A 25,954-nucleotide genomic window follows, 5' to 3' on the forward strand; every position below is an offset into this window, starting at 1 on the left:
AAAAAAAAAACAACAACAACAACTACAAGCCCTGGAAACCCTTATGAGTGAGTAACAGAGCTATGCCCAGGGTCCAGCTGTTTTGATCCCCAGACCAGTGCTTCTCCCGGAACCGCTCCCAGGAACCTCACAGCTAGCTACCTCCCGTACACACACACCCACAGAGTGCAGGGGGCAGAGCTGGAGCACTTGATTGTTTTTTGTGATGTCCTCATAGCCAGATCAGAAAATTATGGGCACAGTAAATAAAGACAGGGACCTTTGAAACTAAATGAATTACTCATAACCAGCTGAATTATCTTGGGGGGCGGGAGGGAACCATAGTTTTCTCAGGTCTCAATTTCCTCATCTCTGAGATGAGGTCATGGGTTCAAGTCTCTAAGATCCCTATCAACGTTAAGCTCATAAAATCATATTATGAGAATATAAGTTATGCTCCTATGACATTGGGATTCCTAGTAGCTAATGTGCCCAGGAAGCAAAGAAGCCAAAGTCCTTCTACCACATGTACATAGGAAGTCTGTAAACTTACTTTGAACACTTTGAGAAAATGCTTTGACCCAGGCATACATTTTAATAAATTTAATGTAGGTGAGGACTTCATTCATCTTTTGGACACGGTCATCTGTAGTGGTTACACATTTTCTCCTGAAATATGCAGTGATCCGTGATACAAACATCTGAAAGAAAAAAGAGATGCCATGCCAAATCACAGCTTATCAAACTTGGGAACTGTCTAGTCTTTCTGGGGAAAAAATTTGCTTAAGATTATTATAAATAAAATGAGCACACTGTAGTTGTACTGTTATTAATAAAAGTAGTCTATTAAATTATAATCAAATATTTAATTCTTACCCCTTTGTACAGAAGTTAAGACAAATACATATTTGTTCTCAATAGTAATTGCAGATATTGAGTGCTACCAAAGGGAAGCATGAAAGCCATATCAGTTAGCATCAACTTGAGATGGACTGACTCAAACACTCCTATAGTTACCTGGGGGCCAGGTCTGCTGGCCTTCTCCTTCACTCAGACTCCCTTTTTTAATCTCAGAAGGAGTCACTGCCTTTATTCAAGCAATACCTTATTTTCTCTCAAGTAAAAATTCTGCATGGATGGACTGAACACTGTCTAGCAATTCTAGACTTTTCCAAACCAGGCACCTGCTCTGAGGAAATTTCCAGTAAGAGATATGATACCTCAGCGGTGCCTACTATATATAACCCAATGGAAGTAACTCATCTAAGGAGAAGCTGCCAAAATATGGCAAGGAGGCTTACTCACCATTGCGGGATAAAAGAGGAGAAAAACAGCTGATCCTAAGAAGCCTGTTGGTCCCAGGATAATTACATTATAAATCATGCCCAAGATGGCAACAATGGGTCCTCCAGCCAATAAGCTGCCAACAGCGGCGGCCTCAAACATCCTCTGCCCATCGTTGGAGCACAGGTTGATGAGCTACGAGACACAAAGAGCAGTGAGAAGACCCTGCGAGGACACAGGCCACTTCTCTCAGGGGGAGGAAAAAGGCAAAGCAGGGACCCAGGGGAAAGAAACAGGTCAAGCTGGGAGCGTCCTCTCCACTCTGAAGCAAACACCCCTTACTTACCTCACCCACGGACTTCTCTTTAATGTTTTTTAACTTCAGGATCTTCTTAAATGCCATGGTGAGGATGGCCCCCCGCAAGCGGACACCAGTTCGGTAATTCAATGCCCAAGTCAGTGCAAGTGACCAGGAGCGCACAATTTCTGTCAGAAGGAGGCCCAGGACTAACAGCAAGCTGTACTTGAGGTTAGAATCTGTGGCCTGGGAGTACTCCAGGAGGTGTTTCACCATGAAGGCCTACAGGGAGAAACACACACCGCTCTCAACATCTCCACGGCACCCACACACCACACCACAGTTTTATGTTAAGTTAGAAAGAGGAGGTAGCTTCACTGTTCAGTGCTAAGTGCATAAGCAGAGAAAAACCTTCTTGGAGGACCAAATGTTACTGGCAACCTGCCTGCGGTAATTTACTCAGGGCCTTCTGCTGGAGGTAGGACTAATTTGAAACTTTCTTCCTTAAGGACACCACCAAAACGATTGCTCTTTCTAATGTAACATAAATCTGTCCATGAGCTGAAATTAATTCTAAACACATGGTCATTAAAAAGTATATATTTGACCTTATTCCAGTATCTCCACACATGGATACATTTCTTTAAATGAAATTAAGACCTTTTTTTGGATCGTTTCAAACGTGCTTATTTGATAAAAAGGAACAGTGTACCTACAGTTGGACTGGGGAAGAGTGAGAAGTGCATTTGCAAAACATTCCTGAAAATAAACATCAGCAGTTTAATAGCACAGAAGGCAGCAAACAAAGCAGACTATCACAAATCCAGAGACCCTCCCACAGGCCCTCCCCTCTCCCCGCTCCCTCCCAAAAACAAAAACATGTTACCTCAGGTAGCATATGTCTAACACCACCTGCAGTGAGGAAGGCAGCCAGCCCCCAAGAACCACCGAATGCCACCTCCAGCTCTGAGGTCCTGCAACGCCGGAGCACACACTCACACAAGGCACATTCAGCAACAGGATTAAATACCAGGAAGTGGGAGGTAATGTACTTTTATTGAAAATGAAAAAAAAAAAAAGTACCATCTTCAAAGAGCATCGCACAGACACTGTACAACAGGAGGAGCATTGTGGTAACATACATGGGAACATACAGAGTCGAGTTATACAAAGCTAGCCATCTAACAGGTCATCTGGCCTCCGACCGTTGTTTTAGCTACACACAGTGGAAATACAGAATAGAACCAATATCTGTTTCCAGAGTCCGCAGTAGTACATCAAGCTGACAGCACTTAATCGGTTAGGGCTCCTGACGTTGCAGTGAGTCTACAATGGAGTAGATTCTCCAGGAATAAAGACCTTGCTGCTAAGGAAAGAGAATAAAAAAAAAAAAAACAGAACCCAAAACTTCCCAAAGAGTAACTGAATAAAATCGCTGATGCTATTGGTTCCCTAGGCTGTGAGGAATAACTTCTGCTCAGGACAGAATATAAAAATCAAGGCCTCAAGGAAAAACAGGTGGCATCCTTCAGTCTTTTCAAGTCCTTGCAGCGAAAACTGATCTTGCCAAAAATGAAACAAAACAAACCACAACAAAAGAAAGCCAAAGCAATCCCCCACCCCGAAGGGAGGAAAAAAAAAAAAAATGAATGAGAAACCCATCCACCCATCTACCCCAGATCCTTCCAGCAAAGGGTACTGTGACTGGAAGCCAGCTCTGAATGACAGACAAAAATGGAGGCCATACACAATTGTCCTGAGGCAGCTCTCACTGAATTCCAGAACCCAGACTTCTCTCTGGGTTAATTGGTATTTCTCTGAGAGTAAGTTAATACCAGGTGTCCACTAGATCCTAAGAGATCCCCACCAATCAGATTTATGTCAAGTCTCAGTAAATAACCTGATTAAATAAATAGGAGATTTCAGATTCCAAAAACTATTGTATTCCACCTCACCCCTCCCTTAGATTTTTAGGTTTATATCCATTGTTTGGGTCACCACTGCATACAGCTGGGTTGTTGGTTTACTAGCAAGAAGATTGGCTTCTTTTCCAGTATGCAATCCAAAATGTGGAACTGAGTCACTGAGTGGCAGGGTCAAAACCCCATTTTCCTCATGTGAAGCAACTCAGTAAGATGGCGGTGCAGTAAGCATTTTCTCACACACCTCGGCACTGATGGAACAGTCTCCAAAGGAAGGCGTGAAAGGACAGCAGGTTGTAGTTTGGGGTTCCTTCCTTCCCATACCTTTAGAGTGCCATTTTTCAGCACAGATCATAGCATTAGTATCTCCCACAGGGGAGGAGCAGAGGGAAGGTAAAAGACATAATAAATGCTTACACTATGCAAAACTTTCAAAGGGAGGAAAAAGAGGAAACAGATTAAAGAATTTCCAACACATAGGGTTTTTAAAAAACAATTACATTTCAAACCATTTTGCATGGGATAAAGAAAAAAAGGTTTTCATGGTAAATCCAACCAAAATTTAGTTTTAAAAAGTTACAAATTTATCATGTAAATTTAAACAAACTGGGAGAAAACTTGAGATTGTCAGCAAAGCTGTCTGGCTGTGGAAAGCATTCCCAGTGAATAAACATTACCTTACCTGAACTCTTGGCGAGAGATTCTGCCCAGCTTGACTCTCTCATTCTGACCGCAGAATACAGCCAATCCTGAAAATTCTAAAGAACAGCTTCTGTCACTGGTTCCACTACAGAGATACTCCCCCCAAGTCCAGATTCTGACAGCACCAAGCAAGCTGCAGCTGGAGAGAGGTTGGAAGGGTGGAAAACTTACCTCTCTAGAGGTTTTTCACTGTCCTTTCCCCCAAAAGGCCTTTGAGCAGAGTTAGCATTCACCAAGAGATAGCACTGCAGGAGGTAGCCTTCTCTGGCAGATCTACAGGGCGGATGCTAATTCTTTACACACCAATTATAGGTCAGGCCTGGTCTTTTACAACTGTTTTAATCCAAGAAGGCCACAAATCGTCTCTGTAAATTTAGCATTTGGCCCCTCATCTTAGGTCAGGACCATACCCTTATAGATTCTGGTATTCCATGGACATCGTGGTGACCCTTGGACACCCTGCACTGAGGGTTGGTCCCCTGGCATCACTGAAACCTTGGATCACCTTGATAAATAACTTGATTGTGTTTTATTTGTTCTGCATACCAAGGTTCAGTGAGGTCTGAGGGGAGATAATAAATATGCTATATTTGGGGAGTGGGTTCTTCTATAGATTTATGTAAGAACAGACAAAGTCAGTTTTAAAGTCGTGCCATATTAGCAAATGTGCAAAAATCTAAAAGGGGTGTTCCCCTAAAGGATTTAAATCCACAGATGGAAGGTAGGTTCATTGCTAGTACTAATCTCAAAACCAGCCTGATTCTTCAATTTCCAATTGAAAAGAAATTTATTAGCATTGGAACTCCAAAAAAACCCCAAAAAAATGAAGTTGGCATTGCTTACAATTTTAAATCTTTTTATTAATTAATTAGGGAGACTGTGGATAGGACTGATGCTTTCTCGACTGTTCTAGGATGAAATCTCATGAGCTAATACAGGCCTTAAGGTGCTCTTCCCCAAGAGGGTAGAGAGAAGGAAAAAACGTGCTGCTGTTTTCCTATTAAAGGAAGACTCTCTCAGCTTTCCCTAGCATTTAGATGAATTTACTAAAGATTCATTCATGTTCCAGTGAGCTGTGCCTTAAGAGAGATTAAGGAAGATACAGATGCTCAAGGAAGTGAGACCCCCAGCGTGAACATGCATAAGTAATTTTTTTCCCATGTAAAAAGTTAAAATCCCAACAATCTATGGAATAATTTTTTTTTTGGTGGGGGGGGGAGCCAATGAAATTCTTGCATTGGCCAAATGAAATCAAGAAAGCCTGTACAGTGTGCTACCCAGTTTAAAGAATTCTATGAACAATCAGAGCAGCCACCAGCCCTGTAGTGAAACAATGACAGAAGCTCTTCTTGGGGGAAGCTGACCCTATGAAAACGTTTGCCATTTTGGTCAATAACATAATATTCAGTTACATGGTCCCCTTTACTTAAAACTTACACAAAAATGTGTTAGTTGGTCAATTAATGTAGAAACCCAATACCAGAAAAGGAGTGTTCTCTGCTTCAGAAAAGAGATCAAAATTTTTTAAAAGGCATCAAACAGTAAAAAGAAACAAAAACAAACAAAAAAAAAACACCCAACGGAAAAATTACAAATTAGTTTTACCTAATCACCATGCATCTTAGGCACATACTTACCACACCATGAACCTCCAGCTTACCCACACACGGAAAATGCACAGTATAGTAGCACTACTGCTCCGATGCCTCAAGGCAAATATGTAGAGAATAGATTTAATCAAAGTCTCAAGTGTAAGGCAGCACAGTGGGTGTAAGAAACAGGTGTCCAGAAAACAGTGTGAACATCACTCTCTTACTACTCTGCTTAGGTACACACTAGGAAAAAAACCACGGCTGCCACCCCAACGCTTGCCACACAGTGTACGCTACAAACCAAACTTAAAATGGACTCCAGGTTCCGCTCTAAAAACCTCAACAGTCTAGTTTCTTCAGCACTCATTTGCCACAGAACCGTCAAACATGTGACAACAGCCTCCAGGCACTTGGTACTGTCCCCAGCAGCAAGTTCAACAGCCTATGTCACACGAGGCTGCCCTCGCCCACTCACAGCACTGAGAGACACACCTTTCTGAACCAAGACTGTCATTTCACGTCACCACACAGCAAAGCAGCATGGTCCTGTGCAGAGCCGGAACCACTCAGTCTCGCCCCCACCCCAGGAAAGCAAGCCAATTCCATTTCACTCTGGCAATGCCGCCCCCTCATCCTTGCAGCTTCTGACAAGCCACCATTCACTCCAAAATCAACTGCTCCCTTTCAACAGACCTGAAGGCATTTCTAAGGCTGCTAACTAGCCCAAAGGTGAGCACAACCCCTGCAACAGAACAAGAGTGTTAGAGCTGGCCGTGGCTGGGCCCCTGGAGACTGTCAGAAAGGATGGTTAGAACTTACTGGTCCACTGAAGCCAGCCAGCTGCGTGATCATCAGGCACACGATGGAGAGGATGAGCCTGGTGCGGCAGAAGATCCACACAACCCTTCGGAGGGAAGCAGCGTCTGGCCCAACTTCATTCAGCTCTTCTTGCCACAGTCTCTCTAGTCTTAACAAGGGCACATGTCCTCCGTTACACATCTCCTCGGGCGATATACACACCCTAGCTTCCCTCCTGCCATCACTTTCTGTCTCCAGGCTTTGATACACTCTCGCGTAAGTCTTTCCTTTAAAATTAAGTGAATAGTCTTGACCTTCTGGAAAAAAAAATACCCTTCCTGGGTGACTACATATTTACCCTGCATAGGGAGCCTCTCAGGATACAGAAAATGATGAGAACAAAGGTCTTTCCTTCCACCCAGAAAGATTATCCCTGAACAGAATTTGTTTGTGGAAAAGAACTTCCTTCCTCAAGGGTCCCCAACCCTTTCTGAAGGATCCTGTGGTGAAATGTAAAGTTGTAAACTAGATTTTAATCATGACAATCAGCTACCACAAAAATGTATCCTGTCACAAGGCAGCAACATAATCTCCCTGCAGACTCAGGAAAAGAAGCGGGGCTGAGAGAGAGAGAGAAAGCCCGTGGTTAAAACAGGATTAAAGGTGAAATAGGAGATAAAGCAGAAGAGCAAAGAGAAAGTCATCCCCAGGCTACCCACCCTCCATCAGCTAGCTCAGATCCTAAAAGGACACAGAGGTGAGAGCTTCACACTCCTGGACCCACACTCCTAGCTCAGGCCCTACGCATCCGGTATGTGGGAGACCGGGGTGGACCAGAGACGCCTACCTTCTGCAGTTCACGTCGGAAGACTCGTACTTGGACAGAGACCACACATCCTCCATTGAAAGCTCCCGCTTCTTGTGGGCCAGGCGGGCCAGGGGAGAAAGCCAAGAAAAAGTCATACAGGAGAAGAGCCCTGCATTGTCCACTGGGTGCTGGTGTCTAACAAGAGAAAACCCAAAGCACAAAACTGTCAACACGCACGGAGAGCCCAGCTGGCATTTATAGTACACTGTTCAGTAAACAGAGCTCCTGACTAAAAACAGGCCTCCCCAAATGGTCTAATCTTAGCCCAAATTTTGAAAACTGCATGTGGAGCTTCACAGAGAAGTCATTCACCAGCAGAGCTTGGATGTAGTCCGAATGGGCTTACTTGGAAGTGGTCCGAATGGGTTTCAGAGCACTTAAGCTGTGATGGTACTTTCCTTTGGGATGTTCCTCATCCAGGATTCTGAGCTGAGAATGCATGGAGACATCCAGGGAGAGGCCCTCGGCTCGGGCTGCTGTTTCCAAGGCATCTTGGCATTCCAGCTGTTTCAACACATGGGGAGAGAAGGCCAAGTACAGTTAGTGAGCATCAGAAAACAGGAGCAAAGAAATCTACCTGACACAACAGCTCAGACTGCAAGCCAGAGTCATCTTCACTGAGAAATCTCTAGGATCAGGGGTTACGCACTAACTTGTATGATGTGAACTTGCTAAGGAACATTACACCGGACTTAAATTTTCTAAGCTAACAGTCTTTTTTTTTTTTTGAGCACTTTTAGGATGAGAAAAATTGAGCAGAAAGTACAAAGTGCCCACATTACCTCCCCAGCTGCCCCCTCTCCGCCCCATCCGTTTCTCATTATTAACACCCTGCATTAACATGGTACATGTGCTACTGATGAGCCACTACCGACATATATTAACTGAAATCCACAGTTTACCTTTAGAATTCACTCTATGTGTCGTACATTCCAAAATTTATATTTAATCGCCAAAGTGTTTTATCTTTCATTTCCCAATGTGGACTGAGAGTCAATTACTTCACTACTAACTGCAAATTCTTTTGCCCGTTTTCTATGACAAAAAATTCAAGATCACCCCCAATTAAACAGCCCTGTCATGCAGACAGAGCCAAGATATACACGTGCCTGTTTTTCTCTCTTGTCAGCAACAGGGTTCTCACCCTGGCTGCACAGCTAAAGAGCTTCAATTCCCAGATTTCTGCAGCATGAAGCAGAGGGTCTCATTGAATTGCAATACAAAGTTATACATATTTGCTATAAAGCTTATAAATACCAATTAACCAGATTAACAAAAATGCATGTAATTCAATGTCTGACTGTGGCAGAAGAGGGTGGGACAAGAATCAAGATACGTCTATCCCCTTTTACTCTAAAAGTAACTCAAAGTGTATGCCTTCCTGTTGCAGAAGCAGAAGCATTATTTTCCTCAAGTAAGGATTATAAGTTCATCATCCTTTTCTCACATTATCACAAATATTTCCAGCAATTATTGTGAAACAGAAAGAAAGAATAGATCCCCAAATCAAGACACAGTTAAGAGCTGCAGCCCCTAATATGCCATGCCTTACACAAAGTAGAGTCTCTATTGTCGCATACCATATCTTTACCATCCAGAACAGAGGCAACTCAAATGTGAGCTGAACTGAAAGGGCAGAATTCATGCATGAGGTCATAAGCGTGCATGCCTAGGGGGATCGCTCCTCAAATACAACAGCTTTAGTTCCCAGCATAGTTATGCGCTGCTGCTTAGTACCAGGAAGCACATTCCTTTCCTTCTGTCAAAGGCAGGGCGGACCAACACAATAACCACAAAATGACAAATGAATCAACATCAAGGAAAAAATTAACCTGTACCAAGTCCTCAGGTATCAGGTGAACACTTATCTAGTGGTTATGGACATTGATCCTAATAATGAACTAAGTAAATAAAGGCTGCTGAGATTCAAGTAGTTCACAAAGATGTTTTGTTTTGTTTTGTTTTTCACCTTTAGGCTGCCTAAAACCACAGAGAAGAACAGAAAACCACTGGGTTGATAAAGGAGAAAGTTATGCTAAAAATACAAACACACCTACTACGATAAGGAAGGAGAAACTGGGACTATGTACAAAGTAGGCACAGAATGTTACAAGGACCAGCCTTATTTGGATATCCAAAGCTTCAGAAGAAGACAAAAAGTAAAGTAATACCACTTCTAGGGCACACTGGATATCTGCCAAAACGGACTACATACTGGGCCATAAAGCAAACCTCAACCAACTTCAAAAGGCTGACATTATACAGTGTATGGTCCTTGACCACTTTGGAATTTAATTAGAATTCAGTAACAAAGATAAAAAGAAAAATTTCCAAATATTCAGAAATTATGCAACACACTTCTAAATAATACAAACTAAAGCTATCAAATGGAAATTAGTAAATATTTTGAGCTAAATGGTAAGAAATTATAACACCATCAAAATTTGTGGGACACGGCTAAAGCAGGGCATAGAATGAAATTGTGAATGCTTTAAAAGCATATATTAGAAAAGAAGAGTGAAAAATCAGTACTCAGCTAGGGCTTAGCAAAACTTTCTATAATGGGCCAGATAGTAAATATTTTAGGCTTTGTGGGCCAAGGATATTATGTAGGTATTTACATTACAAAAGAAAACAAATTTCCATAAAATATTTACTGACAAAATTCAAAATATAGTAATAATAACTGACTACAACTTTTTTTTAATACTTGTCTACTAATGAGAAGAATTCCATTCTTTTCAGGGGAATAACATTTCACTTAATTGAAGTTTGAAATGGTTTTCCCTTTTATCAAAATCGACTGCAAATCTTCATCAGTTAATGCTGATTTATAACGAGATTTTACAATTTCATATTTGAAAATGTCTTTTCACACAGATAGGTACTGCCAAATACTGAAAAGCAATCCATGAGCATATGAGTTGGTTGAGCATAGTCATCTCTTGGAAAGCATTATAGAATTCTATTAGATTTTTCTCTTGACATTTATCTTTATCATGACATTACTTTGCAGATTAATCACTTCCAATTGAAAGCTGGGTGGAAGCCTACTGAATGGCTCAATTAAATGGATTTTTTTATCGTGGCTATATATATATATATATATATATATATATATATATATATAAAATTTGCAATTTTTACCATTTTTAAGTCTACAATGCAGGGACATTAATTATATTCACAATGTGTACAACCATCATCATTATCTATTTCCAAAATAAATGAATCTTAGAATATGGAAATTTCCTTTGTATTTCACTGAGGTTCTGAAAAACACTGCTAGAACTGTAATTTAAGTTTTTATATACAGAGGGTGCCAAAAAATGTATACACATTTAAAGAAAGGAAAAGTGTATTAAAATTGTAACACTCAATATATACCAATAACAAAAGGTGAATACAAGTCACGTTTGACTTCTGCAATTACAAGAGGTGCTCAAAGTGGTTACCATCAGCATAATTTTAATGCAGTTTTTTCCTTTCTTAAAAGGTGTATACATTTTTTTGGCACCCTCTGTATATATCCACTACAAATTTATATAGGAATGGAGATTTCACTTCTTGTTTTAACTTTCAACAGTACGAAAAATATATAAAGTAGCATGGCATTACTAATGATTCAAACATTAGCTGTCATGGAAATTACTTTATCACAGTACCATTTTACACTCCCACTAGTAATGTATGGGAGGCAGTTTTTCCACATCCTCATCATCACCTCTGATTGTTCTTCTTTTTTATTTTAGCTACTTGAATAGGTATGGCTTGGTATCTCATCTTGATTTTAATTTGGACTACCCTAATAGTTAATGATGTTTAACATCTTTTCCTGTGTTTATTTGCCACCCATGCATCCTTTTTGGTGAAGTGTCTGTTCAAATCTTTTGCCTGTTTTCTAAGTGGATTATTTTCTTAGTGTTGAGTTTAGAGAGTTCTATTCTATTACACATTCAAGTCCTTTGTCAGATGATTTGCAAATGTTTTCCCATTTTATGGCATGCATTTATCCTCTTAAGAGGGGCATTCACAGAGCAAAAGTTTTGAACAAACTTAATTTATTGATTTTTTTTCTTTTATGGGTTGTGCTTTTAGTGTCATATCTAAGACCTTTTCATCCAATCCTTCCTAAGTCATGAATAATTTCGCCTATTTTCTTCTAAAAGTTTTATAATTTTACATTTAGATCTATGATTCATCTTGAAATAATTTTTGTATAAGATGTGAGATTTAGGTAAAGGTTATTTTTTTTGCCTGTAAGTGTCCAATTGTTCTCACACCTGTGTTGAAGACTACCATTTCTCCATTAAAATGCCTTTGCATCTATGCTAAAGTCAGTTGGTCAGATTTGTGTGGGTCTATTTCTGGACTCTATGCCATTGATCTATTTGTCTATCCTTCCACTGGTACTACTAACTTGATTACTGTAGCTATACAATAAGTCTTAAAATAGGGGTGTATGACATCTCCAACTGTATTCTTCCTTTTAAAAATTGTTTTAGCTATCCTAGTTCTGCTTTTCCAGGGGAACCAAGTTCAATATTTATAGAGAGTTTTATAAACATCTTTTGATATTACAGCATCAGAAAAGAAAAATTTGATATGCCATCAATTAGTATTCTTACATGAGAATAGTATAGTAGCATTAAGTGGGAACTAAAATCTTCACATCTTCATTCATTCTTTCAACAAATCACTTATTGAGCACCTATGTGCAAGACTGTTCCAGATGCTGGGAATAAGAATATGCCAATTTCTATGTGGATAGTACACTAATTTCATTTTCTTCACTTCCAAAATGCCTATAGTTTTCATCAAAGCCTATGAACAAAAAAAGTGAACAGGCTTAACAACAACAAAATCCTCTTATTGTAGGAGCATTGTTCCTTTGGCTCTCTATCTAACAATGTCATGTTCCACAACCTCCTGGGTAGTAAGGTATTTCCTGTATGGGAGAATGCCAAATTCAAAGGCTCTTCAAATGCGAGTAGGCAGGCAAGGTTTCACTCCCCCAGGCATATCATCAGTCCTATACCATCAGTATTAAATGTCTGTAAAATAATAGCGACCGAGGGCTTTTGTACTGCTTTTGATTTTAGAACAAGGCACTCAGTATCATTTTATCCTGATGAAGGTAAACCCCAACAAAGTGGTTGAAATAGTACTAATCCTCCAATTTTCATATAATAAAACATGGAGTAGGAATTCCCACAGTAAGGGCACAGAGAAGTCTCTACTGTTGATTAGAAAATCAAAAGTTGCAACTCTAAGCGACCAACTTTCCAAGTCATGGCCCATTCTTGCTATTCTTCCCTCATCTACTTCCCAAACTGTTAATTTTGTTGTCATATCTTACTCACTGCCTAGGTGAGAACATTGAAATATCTAATGGACATAAGAGAGTCCATGCAGGATCCTCTGTTTTGAAGGTAACAGTGGTGCTCCGTATCTGCACCTAGCTCCTGCAGAGAGCTCGCTCTCAAGACAATAAGCAACAGGTATTTATTTAGCTGTTGGCAAGAGCTCTTGTCTGTTAAAATAACATTATCGAGAAAATCATGAGAAAATCCTTTATTTTCTCCATGGTCTTAAAGTATTAATACCTCCACAGGCAGAATTTTCCAATAGTTGGAGGCTATTGTGCGGTATAGTGAATTTGAACACGGATTTTATCAGACAGACATGGGTTTGCATGCTGATTCTACCACTGACCTTCAGTATGTTACTGAGCCACTTTTTAAGCACCAGTTTAGTCATTTTCACAATGGTCCATGCAACTACCACATAGTGTTGAAAGGAATTAAGAGGATAATGAAAAGTGCTTAGCAAAGTATGGGGTATATAATAAAAACTTAATATGTATTAACTATATTATCCCAATTTGTCCATCTGATAAACTATACAGCCTATCTCAACTATTTCTTCTTTTCTTTAGCTTTTTGAGACTCTTTCAAGGTTTTTCCTTCCTCTTATGTATTCCCTGAACCTATACCACTGAGTGGGATGCTTCTAGTAAGAGCTCTTGGAGGAGGGCAGCCTATCTTACTCTTGTTTGCATCCCTGGCCCCTAGCGCAGAGCTTGGCATCTATTATTCAAATGTCAACTAAAATTATCTTCATGCTGCCTCATTATCTGCAATACTATCACTTAATGTTGCATGATACACCACTGAGATCTTAACCATTCAACTTCTGTTTAGATAATCCACTGTGTTGCTTACTGCTACTAATATAATAAACAATTATCATTTATTTTTCTCTTTTTGGATTATTTAGGATAAATTCCATCAGTGGGATTACAGGATTAAAGAGTGTAGCTCCTAGCAATTAGACGTCTATGTGTATCTAGTGTGCTCAATTAACCTTATTATAGAATATATACTCCAGTAATATTGCAAAAGAGAACTGCTATTAGCTTTAGTACTCACAGTTCTATTTTGTTGACCTGAGGCTGCCTCTATCTCACCTACTCTGGGACATATGCAAGAAATAGAGGAAGCAAGGGCAATCTTCCTTGTTTATAGCCCGATCTCACGACTAGCATGTTATCTGTAAAGGCAAACTGTTTACTCGAAGGTGACAGGGAAATCTGTGCAAATAAATTTATAACACACTAACATGGCATTTACTATGTGTCAGGCATTGTTTTAAATGCTTTACAGATACTAATTCATTTAATACTCATAACAACCCTATGAGGCAGGTATTATTACTTCTCCCGTCTTACAGCTGAGGAAACTGAGGCACATAGGTGTTAAAAAGCAGCAAGGATATGAATCAGGCTCCCGAGCTGAGGTTCTTAATCACTATGTTAGGGGCCTTTAAAATAAAAAAAATAAGCAAATAAATCACCACTGTACAATGACCTAAAGAAACATTTTAGACAGCTCTCCACCAAAATAAGACGACGACTCTAACTCTATCGTAACTAACCGCATTATAAGCGAACGGTAGTTTCCAAAGTCAGAGTCAAAAGTACATGATTAGAACACTAGGATGTAAATAAACCACTTTACTTAATTGCAAAAATGTACTTCCTGATTGTTATTAAACCAAAGATGAGTAGGTGCTAAAAGATAGATACATTATACACTGATATTTAAACATAAAAGCATCTTTATACTACCCTGCCAGCAACTGCACAGATGTCTCAGATTCATAACTATTTGGTTGGAAGCCTAATTTCTCTTCCCTCTCTAGGCTTTCTAAAAAAGCTTACCTTGCCAAGCATGCCAGGAAAAAAAGTATGTCTGTTTAAAGGTAAAAATAAATTATCCTATCACATGAACATTCTGTCAAGAGAGTTATCAACATTCTAAGGATGAATGGATTAAAAATGGAAATGAACCAAAAGAAAAGATTTAATATATTCAAGCCATAAGGACTCACTATAGGAAGACATACGTAACATAACAGGGTAGGGGCATACAAGTCAGTGAAAATTGTTGGGACCAATAAATATCAGATTGGAGATGAACTAACTGATACTCAGGTTTCATACCATACACGAATCCATCTGGAATTAACCCCAAAAAGTTACATAAAAATTATAAAATAAATAGGTGAGAGAAAATTAAATGGCATACGTAGTCCAGCTATGGAAGGGAGATCACCTCCATTTTTCCCCAAAGCAGGAAACTGACAAAGGTAAGATGGATGGGTTTAAATACAAAAAGAAAAACATTTGCATAATGAAATTAGTACAAAGAGGAAGAGGCAGAAAGCTAAACAAGGGACCAGGTAACCAATGTATTTTGAACAGCCAGCTTTTTGGAAAAAGACAAAATTTTATAATCCATCATTGAACAAGTATTTGTTGAGGAACCTACTATGGGTCCCAGGCACTGCTCTAGGTGCCGGGGATGCAGACCCCGCACCTCAAAAATCGCTGCCTTCGTGCTGGTTACATTCTAGGATTTATAGAAGGTCAAAATCCAGAATAATCTACTAAATTGATTCAAAAGCTTTTATTTCTCAACCTCTAAATTCAATGTCACCAACCAAAAAATATAAATTCTATTTTTTTATTTTATTTTATTTTTTTATTATTAGTTTCACGTGTACAAAACAACGCAATATCCTTTTCAGCCCTCACAAAGTGACAACCCCCGCCCCCAATCCGCCGCCCCCCACCCCCGATATCATACATATCTATTACAATTCCATTGACTCCATTCCCACACTATACTCCACATCCTGTGACTATATGTATATAAAATTATAGTTGACATATAATATTATTCAACATCAGCTTCAGATATACAGTGTGGCGGTCAGGCCTCTATACCATCTATGAAGTGGTCTCCCTAACAAGACATGAGTCCATCTGGCACCCTAAAAAATATTTACAACATTATTGATTATATTCCCCAGACTGTCTTTTCTATCCCTGAGGCCATATTGTAGTTACCAATTTATATTGTCTTGTCCCTTCCCCTTCTCCTTCATCCCCACCCCCTCCCAACTAGCAATGCTCAGTTTTTCCTCTGTGTCTCCAAGGCTATTTCTGTTTACATTTCTCATTTATTCAGCTCTTTAGATTCCACATATAAGTGAGATCATATGGTATTTGTCTTTCTCTGGCTGACTTATTTCACTTAGCATAATGTTCTCTAGGTCCATCCATATCATTGCAAATGGTACGATTTCCTTCTTCTTTATAGCTGAGTAATACTCCATTGTGTAAATGTACCACAGTTTCTTAGTCCAGTCGTCTACCGATGGGCATTTAGACTGTTTCCAAGTCTTGGCTATTGTAAATAGTGCTGCAATGAACACAGGGGTACATACATTTTTTGGAATTAGTGTCTTGGGTTTTTCTGGATAAATATCTAAAGAGTGGAATTGCTAAGTCATAAGGTAGTTCCATTTCCAGTTTTTTGAGAAACCTCCATACTGATTTCCATAGTGGCTGCACCAATCTGTAGTCCCACCAACAGTGCACCAGGGTTCCCTTTTCTCCACAGCCTCGCCAGCACTTATTGTTTGTTGATTTATTGATGATAGCCATTCTGACTGGGGTAAGGTGGTATCTCATTGTGGTTTTTATTTCCATTTCCCTAATGATTAGAAAGGTTGAACATTTTTTCATATGCCTGTTGGCCATCTGTTATGTCCTCTTTAGAGAAATGTCTCTTCATATCCTCTGCCCATTTTTCAGTTGGGTTGTTTGTTTTTTTGGTGTTGAGTTGCAGAGTGTTTTATAAATTTTGATATTAACTCCTTATCAGATATATCATTGACAAATATCTTCTCCCATTCAGTAGGCTTCCTTTTTGTTTTATTGATGATTTCCTTTGTTGTGAAAAAACTTTTAAGTTTGATGTAGTCCCATATGTTCATTTTTTCTTTTACTTCCCTTGCCCGCAAGGATGTATCAGTAAAATTATTGCTCAGGGTAATGTCTGCAAATTTAGTCCCTATATTTTCTTCTAGGATTTTTATGGTTTCAGGTCTTACACTTAAGTCTTTAATCCATTTTGAATTTGTTCTTGTATATGGCATAAGGAGGTGGTCCAGTTTCATTTTTTGCATGTGTCAGTCCAATTTTCCCAGCGCCATTTATTAAATAGACTATCTTTACCCCGATGTTAAATTAAATTTTAAAATACAACTATGTATCTTAATAAAAATAGAGATAAAATCCAATAAAAGGAGAGAAATGTAAGAAATGCATCATCTGAACACTGAACCAATTTTTAATATGACACTAGTACTCAGGAGAGCAAACTGGTAATACGTAATGTTTTACATACTCTTTGTCTCTATAACTCTACTGTATGAAGAAAAGTTTTCCAAAGCAAAAAATAATCCAATGTTTTACTGAGAACTAAATGCCTAATACAAGATTAATGGTTAAACTACATTCAATTTGCACTCTAGCTCAGTGCTGTCCAACAGAAATATAACGCAAGTCACAAATGTCATTTAAATGTTTCTAGTAACCACATTAAGGAAGTAAAAAGAAACAGATAAAATTAATTTTAAAAATATATTTAACCCAATATATATAAAATCTTATCTTTTTAACATGTAATCAATAAAAAATTATTAATGAGCTATTTTACATTCTTTTTCTGTTCTAAGTCTGGCTGGCTACATAATAGGATCACCAGGGGAAATCCGGTGTGTATTTTATATAAATAGCACATCTCAACTTGGACTGGCCACATTTCAAATGCTCGTCAGCTACGTGTGACTCGTGGCTACAGTACTGGACAGTCTAGTCCAGTTCTCAAGTGAGGGTGATTTTGCTTGCCTAGGGGACACTTGGCAATGTTTACAGACATTTTTGGTTGTCACAACTGGAGAGGTACTACTGGCATCTCGTGGGTAGAGGTCCAGGGGTGCTGCTGAACCTCCTACAATGCACAAGACAGCCTCCCCGCCCCCCACTACAAAGAAGTAGCTAGCCTCAAATGTCAGTCATGCTAGGATAGCCCTAAATAGTTAAACAGCTAACAGTACTTGATACACACTAACCTAGGAGAATATATTTTATGAGGCCTGTTTTTTACATTACAGTGCTTTAAATCCTTTTTAGAAGTAATTTTTTTAAAGCCTCTTCTGAGAACAGATGAGGGCACCCATTACTCTTTCTTCTTCTTAGGGGCACTATGAACTGAAAAGCTTTCCACCGCCAGATGACACGGTCACAGAAAGAGGTGTCCGCAGCAGTTGATTCTTTCCAAAGGGAAAAATACTGCTTGATCTAGGAGTTGAAAAAACATTAAACAAGGAAATACTACTGCTATTTATATCTTCTTGAGGACTATATGGCTAGGCGACACTAAGCATTTCTCTCCTACCAGGGCGATGCAGATGGAGCAGGCTAGGTACACTGGGGACAATGAATGCAGCCTCTGCTATAGGTTCAAACAAGGGTCAAGGAAACAGAGTCACCCGTGCCCATCTGGTGAAGGAAACGGAACATTCGATCCATAAGCAAACAGAGATGCTTGCACAAGAGACTCCCTGCTCTGTGTGCGCTACCACGGTGCTCGAGGCTGTGATAATTAGTACACCTACCACACTGCAGGGACACCGCTTATCTGGTTTGTCCCATCTCATTTTCATAGGCAGCCAGAGCAGAATGTCCGCTGACAGGGCAACCATGGGCTTCCCACTGCATGGTGGCCCCTGGGACATGATACCAGGGGCCAGACATCATTCTCCAGGCTGAATAATCCCTTCCTGTCAGCAGGACAACAGCAGAGCAACCTTGCCAAGCCCTGGGACTGAGGATTCATCCAAGTTGTTCCTGAAAGCAGAGAGGGCAAGCATCAACTAGTAACGCAGAGGCGCCTGGCAGCTTCCAAGGGGATTAAAGAGCAATACTCATGTCTGGTGCGCCCCACAAAGAAAGCGCTCTCTGGGGCACAATCCAAACAGACAGGCCTCCGATCCTACAGCACATTCTGCCTCTCCTCTCCCTAATTCATAAGATCTTAATACAAACGCAGAATGGGCAGCCTCTTCTTACAAACCCTTCTGGACCAAGTAAAAGCTCCTCTATACATGTCCCAGTCCCAACAGCTGCATTTATGACAAACATCTCGAGAGACTCATTTTTAATGGCAACTGTTGTACAATCAGACACAGGTTTCAAGAGACTCAAAATATTAAAAATTAAATTAAAAGGAAATTAAAATTTTCTTTTAAATTAAAAATAAAAATAAAAAGCTGATGTCCTCCTAAGACCAGCTGACATCAGGCTTTCCTACCTTCCCTATCTCCAACAAGTTAAAGAAATCTACCAAGGACATTTACTCTCCCAATTCTCATCACATCCATACTCCAATGAGTTATTAACATGATCCTGACCATCTCAAGCTCTTCCCTTAAGAACCTGCAAATAGTGGCCACTTCAGTCAAGAGGGACAGCAAAATTCTAGACTGTAACCTTCATGGGGAGGAAGTAGAAAAGAGTAGAAGGAACCGACGATGCAGTCAGGAAACCTACCACTCAACAGCTATGAATTAGCTCATGCTTCTCATCTGTAACTATCTGTTCACTCATCTGTAACTATGCTGTGTTGCCTTATGCTGAGGATCAGCTATTAATAAACCAATGGCTATATCTGCACATCACCATCGTGGTCAAACAGGTATTTTCCCACAGCTCAAAATCTAGCAGTACCCTATAATCAGCAAGAATCTGAGTTGTTTCCTAAGCTAACTTCCCAGAAATTTATTCAAAGTTCCTATTATATTGGGGTGTGAGATTAACTTTGTTATTATAATAAGGTTTCATTCAAAAGATTAAACTGAATATGAATCAAAGCGGGGGGTTTATGTACGTCACACTCCTAATCACTCTGACTTGTCTGCTTGAGATCTCATTTCAAATATGTCCCTGTACCTCNCCTTACAGGAAATACTTAAGAGAGCCCCCTTGGTTGGGAAGATAGAAGAGGTTTTATTCCATGAGTTTTAGGACAGAGGTTCTCAGCACTGACTATACAACAGGATCACCAGGGGAGCTTTAAAAAAACAAGGATGCCTGAGCCTGACCTCAGAGACTGGTTTAATTGGTCTGAAATAAGACTCTTTATCAACATTTTTTTTATGTTTCTTCAGCTGATTTTAATGTGCAGCCTGGACTGACAGCCATTGATTTACTGGGTTGTTGGAAAAGTCATGATGTATTTTTTCTATGTTTTTCGTTGCAAAATGCGTCATGACTTTTCCAACAACCCAATAGATAGTAGAATCTTGGTCTTTTGTACTTGACAAAGTCCCTTTAAGATTTTCAGGCTTTAGCTTAAAAAAAAAAGCCAAAATGTAATTTTAAATAAAACTTCCTCAGTGCCTAGTACCATGCGGGTGCCCATGTTAATGCTTATTATAAGACATCAGCGGTTCCAACATGTGACCCCTTGTATTGCAGAGCAGGCTGGAACTGCTGACAACAGTGAGAAGCAAACACAGAGGTGAAGATTTGGGCAGCTTGGCTATTTTTCTATTGTGAGAATACATTTAAGAAAACTAAGTGACTGCTCAAAACCGTATCTGCCTTGGTAGCCAACAGATGTTTTCATCAGATTTAACAGGGTTAAGTTGATTCTTTGAACGGCGAATTCAAAAATTAATCTTAAGTAACTTAAACATATGTAACATCTAATTATCTAAACAGGCTAACTCTCTAAAAAGAGGGTGGGGAGGGAAGGGAGAGACCAGCTTAATTCTGCTAATTAGTGGACTTCAGTATAGCAAATTAACTTCATATTAGTCTGTAATTTTGATATTCACAGGTTCAACCATTCAAAAACCTTCTGGAGGGCCTGGTTCCTCTTCTGGCATTGACCTTTGTATTTTTGATTAAGAGAGAGAGGGAAAGAATGGTGAGTTATTAAAGAAAGCATTCACAGAAGCCTACCTAAAAGCAGAAGCAAGATTTTCTTGAAAAAGTTTTCATTAACCATTTGTAACTTTCAAGTTATCTATCTTAACAAAATAGACTTAGGTATTTAAAACTACTTAAAAAACAGGAAGCTAGTTCCAATATTTATCTTGCTTTTTAAACAGAAAGCTCTTTTAACTCATGCTAACAGGCTATATTTATTTCCCTTAAGCAGCATTTCCTGGGAAAGCAGCAGCAGCCCTGCTGTAGATGGCGTAAAAGAGCTCATGATCAAGGCCAACCTCAGGAGACCCATGGCACTGTAGATTCAGTCACCATGCACGAAAGCCACTTGGGCTCTGCACCAATAGCATCACTGTTGTCATCTCCACCAGAGAGCTCTGGACTGCTATTGGAGATCAACACCTGGCACCGGGCCAGATACTTGTATCCTATCCATGCTGAGTTCTATAAAGCTTTATGGAAGTCTACAGGGAAAAGAACAAAAAAGCAGGTGTTCTTACTCATCCTGTCACTGTCCAGAAAATCTGCTGAGTCACTGAGTACCAATCAAGAGAAAAATAATGCAGAGACTGCAAATGCTAATCTTCATCCTGCACTCCTTCCTAACAGCAAGAAGACTCGTAGGCAGTATTTTTGACTCTGAAAACACAAGGGCATAGGCAAGTACACATATCCTTAGTCCCTAAAGAAAAGCTTTCAGAGTCAAATTCTCTAAAAGTATAAGTAAGGTACCAGACAAAATTACTCAATAATAAAAACAATTGTCTCTTCATAGAGGGGTTAAGGGTGACTTATTTTTTTCTGTAATATTCTACAGTTTACACATTTTCTATAAGAGATCATAATTCTTACATAATAAAATATCTTAGAATCATATTTCTTGGTAATTAAGAGATAAGACCCATATCCTGATCTCTATGATATAACTTCAGCTCACCAAAATATTTCAAGCCTGCTAATTATGAAAACTCCAACCAAGCTCAAAGGGTCAGCCTAAAATGGAACTAAAGGAAACACTAAGTGAGGGTCACTTGACTTTGTGAATACTTGCTTTGTGTTCCTTTTCCTAGAGGAAGAGTATTCTATCTTGGTAAAAAGAAAATTCCACCAATGGTACATTTTTGAGCGAAGGGGAAAAAAGAGCGAGCAGTCATAATGACACATGAACTTGAGCTGACTTCTGCTTCTTTTCCATTGTTCCTCCTTTTCTAGATTAGACATGTGAGGGAAAACCAACTCACCCGTGGCTTTGGTCTAGGAGCAGTAAGAAAACAGACCATCATTAAAATAGAAAGGCTTATGAAGCATTTAACCTTTGTCTTGCTTTTGCTTAAATTTTAATTTAAAGCAACTAAAATCCAAATTCCTTGGCCTATTATTCAAGGACACACATCATCTGAAACCCACTGACCTACCCCTCTACATCTGCTGAGTTCACACCCTATGCTTAAAGCCAACAAGACCTAGTTGGCCCTATCTACAACTCTTTTTTTCTGCTAGGTATGTTCCTCCTTTCTCCAAATTCTACCTATTCCTCAAGTCTCCAATCAAATGTTACCTCCACCTGAAGTTTTCCCTGATCTCAAAGACCGAAGCACTCTCTCCTTCTTATTAATTTCCACAGCACCTAAATGACAGTAATCTATGCACACACCTATGAGTTTAAGCTTCTATCAGAGGGCAGGCAGGCCCAGCATCAATTTATCTGCATCACACCACTTCATTCAGTGCTGTGCATGTATTTAGAGAGTGCTCAAATGCTGAATTAAAAAAAAAAAAAGAATGAACATCACATCTTAAAATAAACCAATAAACAAACCAGGGCTCATGGAGTTATGTGACCTACATGTGCATACTCGTCTATGAGTGTAATTATAAGAAAAGGAGCTGTGCCTGGAGAGCCAGGCCTGACCCAGTAACAGTGTTAAGGAGTGATCTAGACACAAATCTTCATGTCTGTTGAAATAATGCCAGCCTAACACCAGCCATGGTTAGTACTTAGGTTCAAAGAACTAACAGCCATAGAAGGCACGCACCCCTGTTAGCACTTCAGGATTAAAGGATGTCGGCTGCGCATCAAATGGTGTGTGGCCACAAGCATTAACTTAATAGTCCTAAACAAAGGGTAGGTGTAAAAATGCATTATTTTTACCTTCATTATCTTTAAGCAGGTGTGATACAAATATGTGGAGATGTGACTGATTAGAACAAGTTTCTCAGAGTATTCCAAAAGAAAGATTTGGCCACAATACTAAGAAATGGGCAAACTGTGCACTCTGCAACTCTGCTTATAGCTTGGAAAAAAATTTCTGGCCTGCTTAAAATCAGAATTTGTTCCATAGCGCTTTGCTTCTCACTTCGACAGTTTCATGTTTCCATGTCACTGGACCTATCAAAGGTTAATGATGGCGAGTAAGACCTGTTTTCCAATTAAGAGCCACAGATGCATTCTTATCTTTTGTTACTTGGAGTATTTCTTTCTTTCTGAGGGACAGTAGGCATACCTGGCATCTGGAACACCCTGTCCCAAATTTCCTAACAACTAATAAGGAAATGATGGTTACGATTATGTGACATGAAATTATAATCTCTACCCAATTGTCTGCTTCCATCTTAAAAACCGTATGCTTATTTGGCCATTCTGCTTCCCAACTACTTAAATTATCCATTTTTTATACCATCTCCAGAAATATTTTGTCATCTTGTTGGTTCCTCTGTCAGCAAACTAGTAACAGATGAGACAAGTTCAAGATCAATAAATCTAAGAAATTTTGGGTTTTGACAGGTAATATGCAAGAACGTTCTACATGGCATGTGAACTTTTAAAAACACTTGATAGTTATGCATTCACTTTAATGTGTATAAAAATCTGGTTGCATAAATCTATGATTTTATTGCTTAGGTCAAGGCTGAGCATAAAGAAAAAAAATACAGTTGATTAAAAGAAATATTTTAAGTAAAAAAAAAAAAATTCAGAGGTTACAAGGATACAGTAAAAACCAGAAAAACAGGAATACAATTAAAAAGTTTAGGAAACATGAAAGGATAACCAAGGTGAAATTCATATGGACTCCTGAAATTTTATAAAAGTAGTATTATTAGCCTTCCCGTTTCTTCAGGTTAAGGCTTAATCAAATGAAGGAAACTTGCTGTCTGATGCCTGACTTCCTAATTTAGGCCACAAAAGTTCTTTTCCACCTGCAGAGGAAGAGTTTGCTGCTGCCACCACACATTCTAATGTCAATTCTACTCTAATCAAGTGGACAGGGACTCTGTCCCCAGAAATTTCAAAGGACCACATACTAGCTTCCCAGGTTCTACCTTTTCTTGCTCAACAAGCCATCCTTGGGAAGCCTGCTCACTCCTCAGGCTTCATCTACATGGAGGCACTAATGACTCTAAAATTGTTTCCTATTCTCCTTACCTGTGCTCTATCTACTGATCATTTTACTTGGATGCACTTCAAATTCAACATGCTTAAAGCAAACTCATTCTTTCCACCAATCACAGCCACTCAATGCATTCCTCCTCTTCCAGAGATGCCCCTAGGCCTCTCCCCTCTCCTCCACATCACTGTTATGTGTGGACACAGACCCCTGGCCACTCGCACAGGGGCCAGTACGGAAGCCTCTTGTATTGTCTTCTCTCTCTCCTACACAGGTTTTTCCCAGAATTGCCTCAAAGCTCATCTTCTTAAGATAAAATCAAGTCTTAAAAATCCCTTATCAGCTCAACCTCATTAGTCATTGGGTGGCTTAAATTAAGACTACAATGAAATATCAGACATGCCTATCAGCATGGCTAAAATAAAGATAATGGTAACACCAAATATTGGCAGGAATGTAGAGAAACAGGATCAGTCATACACTGTTGGTAGGAATGTAAAATTGTACTGTGGAAAACAGTATTGATGTTGCTTATGAAACTAAACATGTGTCTATCATATGACCCAGCAATTGTATTCCTGGGCATTCCAGAGAAACGAAAAGCTTCTTCACACAAAATCCTAAACACAAACGTCCAAAGCAGCCTTATTTGTAATAGCTACAAACTAGAAATAACCCTAATATCCGTCAACAAGTGAACAGTTACACAAACTATGGTATATCTATAATATGGAATACTACTCACAATTAAAAGGGAAGAAATGTTGACACAGATAACAAATTAGATGGATCTCAAGGGAATAATGCTGAGTGAAAAAAGGCAATCTCAAAAGATTACATACTATATGATTCCATTTATATAGCATTCTTAAAAATGACAAAATTGCAGAGGGCAAGAACAGATTCATGGTTGCCAGGGCTTAGGGGAGAGGCTGAGGGAGGTGGCTGTGGCTATACAAGGGTAGCATGAGAGATTCTTGGGATGGAGCTGTTTTGTCTCTTGACTGTGACGGTGGTTCACACAAATCTACAGATGTGAAGAAAACTGCATAGAATACACACACACAAAAGAGTGCAAGTACAACTGGTGAAGTCTCATCAGGTGAATGGACTGTGTTAATGTCAATCAACATCCTGTTGTGATACTGAACGATAGTTATACAAGAAGTTACCTTGGGGGAAGCTGGATAAAGTCCGTATGGGATCTCTGAGGTATTTTTTACAACTGCATGTGGATCTACAGTTATCTCAAAATAAAAAGTTAAAAGAAAAAAAATAATAAAACCTCCTCAATAACTTCCAATAGTTCCCCAATGCCCACGGTAAAAGATTCCTTAAAATGGCAAGCAGAATTTTCTCTTATACACCCTATGATCTAGACATTAGTTCTAAGAGTTAACATTTATTGAATGTTACGCGACAGGGACCATTCTAAGCATTTTATATGTGTTATCTCATTTAATCTTCAATGATCCCATGAGTTAGGTTCTACCATCACTGCTATTTTATTCATAAACCACTAAGGCACAGATGACTTAAGTAGCTTGATAGCATTCTCACCTAATCATCCTTCAAAGCCCTGCTCCAATGTTACCTTTGTGACTTTTTCCAGATTTAAGTGCTAATACTGACAGTGTATACTCACAAGATATTCAATAAATGTTTAATTAATAAGGCCTAGACAAAAGGACACAAAGAAATTACAAAACTGGCACCTTAAGGATTTGACACTGATTACATTGAATCTATGTTTCCC

At 39.3% G+C, this 25,954-nt stretch overlaps 1 protein-coding gene across 7 annotated transcripts in view; it reads right to left on the bottom strand.

Annotated features, from left to right (window-relative positions):
* Positions 1 to 25,954, bottom strand: part of ABCC5 (ATP binding cassette subfamily C member 5) — a 72,418-nt gene that overhangs the window by 42,160 nt on the left and 4,304 nt on the right. For 4 of the 7 annotated variants that reach the window (XM_019668457.1, XM_019668495.1, XM_019668470.1 and 1 more), the window contains 6 exons: positions 7,790 to 7,947; positions 7,423 to 7,578; positions 6,597 to 6,744; positions 1,610 to 1,843; positions 1,285 to 1,458; positions 533 to 680 (listed from right to left, as the gene is read on the bottom strand). In XM_019668457.1, coding sequence (XP_019524002.1) covers positions 533 to 680; positions 1,285 to 1,458; positions 1,610 to 1,843; positions 6,597 to 6,744; positions 7,423 to 7,578; positions 7,790 to 7,947 — 1,018 coding nt within the window. Of the gene's footprint in view, positions 1 to 532; positions 681 to 1,284; positions 1,459 to 1,609; positions 1,844 to 2,277; positions 2,321 to 2,447; positions 6,564 to 6,596; positions 6,863 to 7,422; positions 7,579 to 7,789; positions 7,948 to 25,954 lie in introns of those variants that run through there. The other 3 variants (XM_019668504.1, XM_019668479.1, XM_019668490.1) reach the window with 3 other exon arrangements.

The sequence above is a fragment of the Hipposideros armiger genome, unplaced genomic scaffold (genome assembly GCF_001890085.2).
Source record: "Hipposideros armiger isolate ML-2016 unplaced genomic scaffold, ASM189008v1 scaffold_14, whole genome shotgun sequence".
Classification (NCBI taxonomy): domain Eukaryota; kingdom Metazoa; phylum Chordata; class Mammalia; order Chiroptera; family Hipposideridae; genus Hipposideros; species Hipposideros armiger.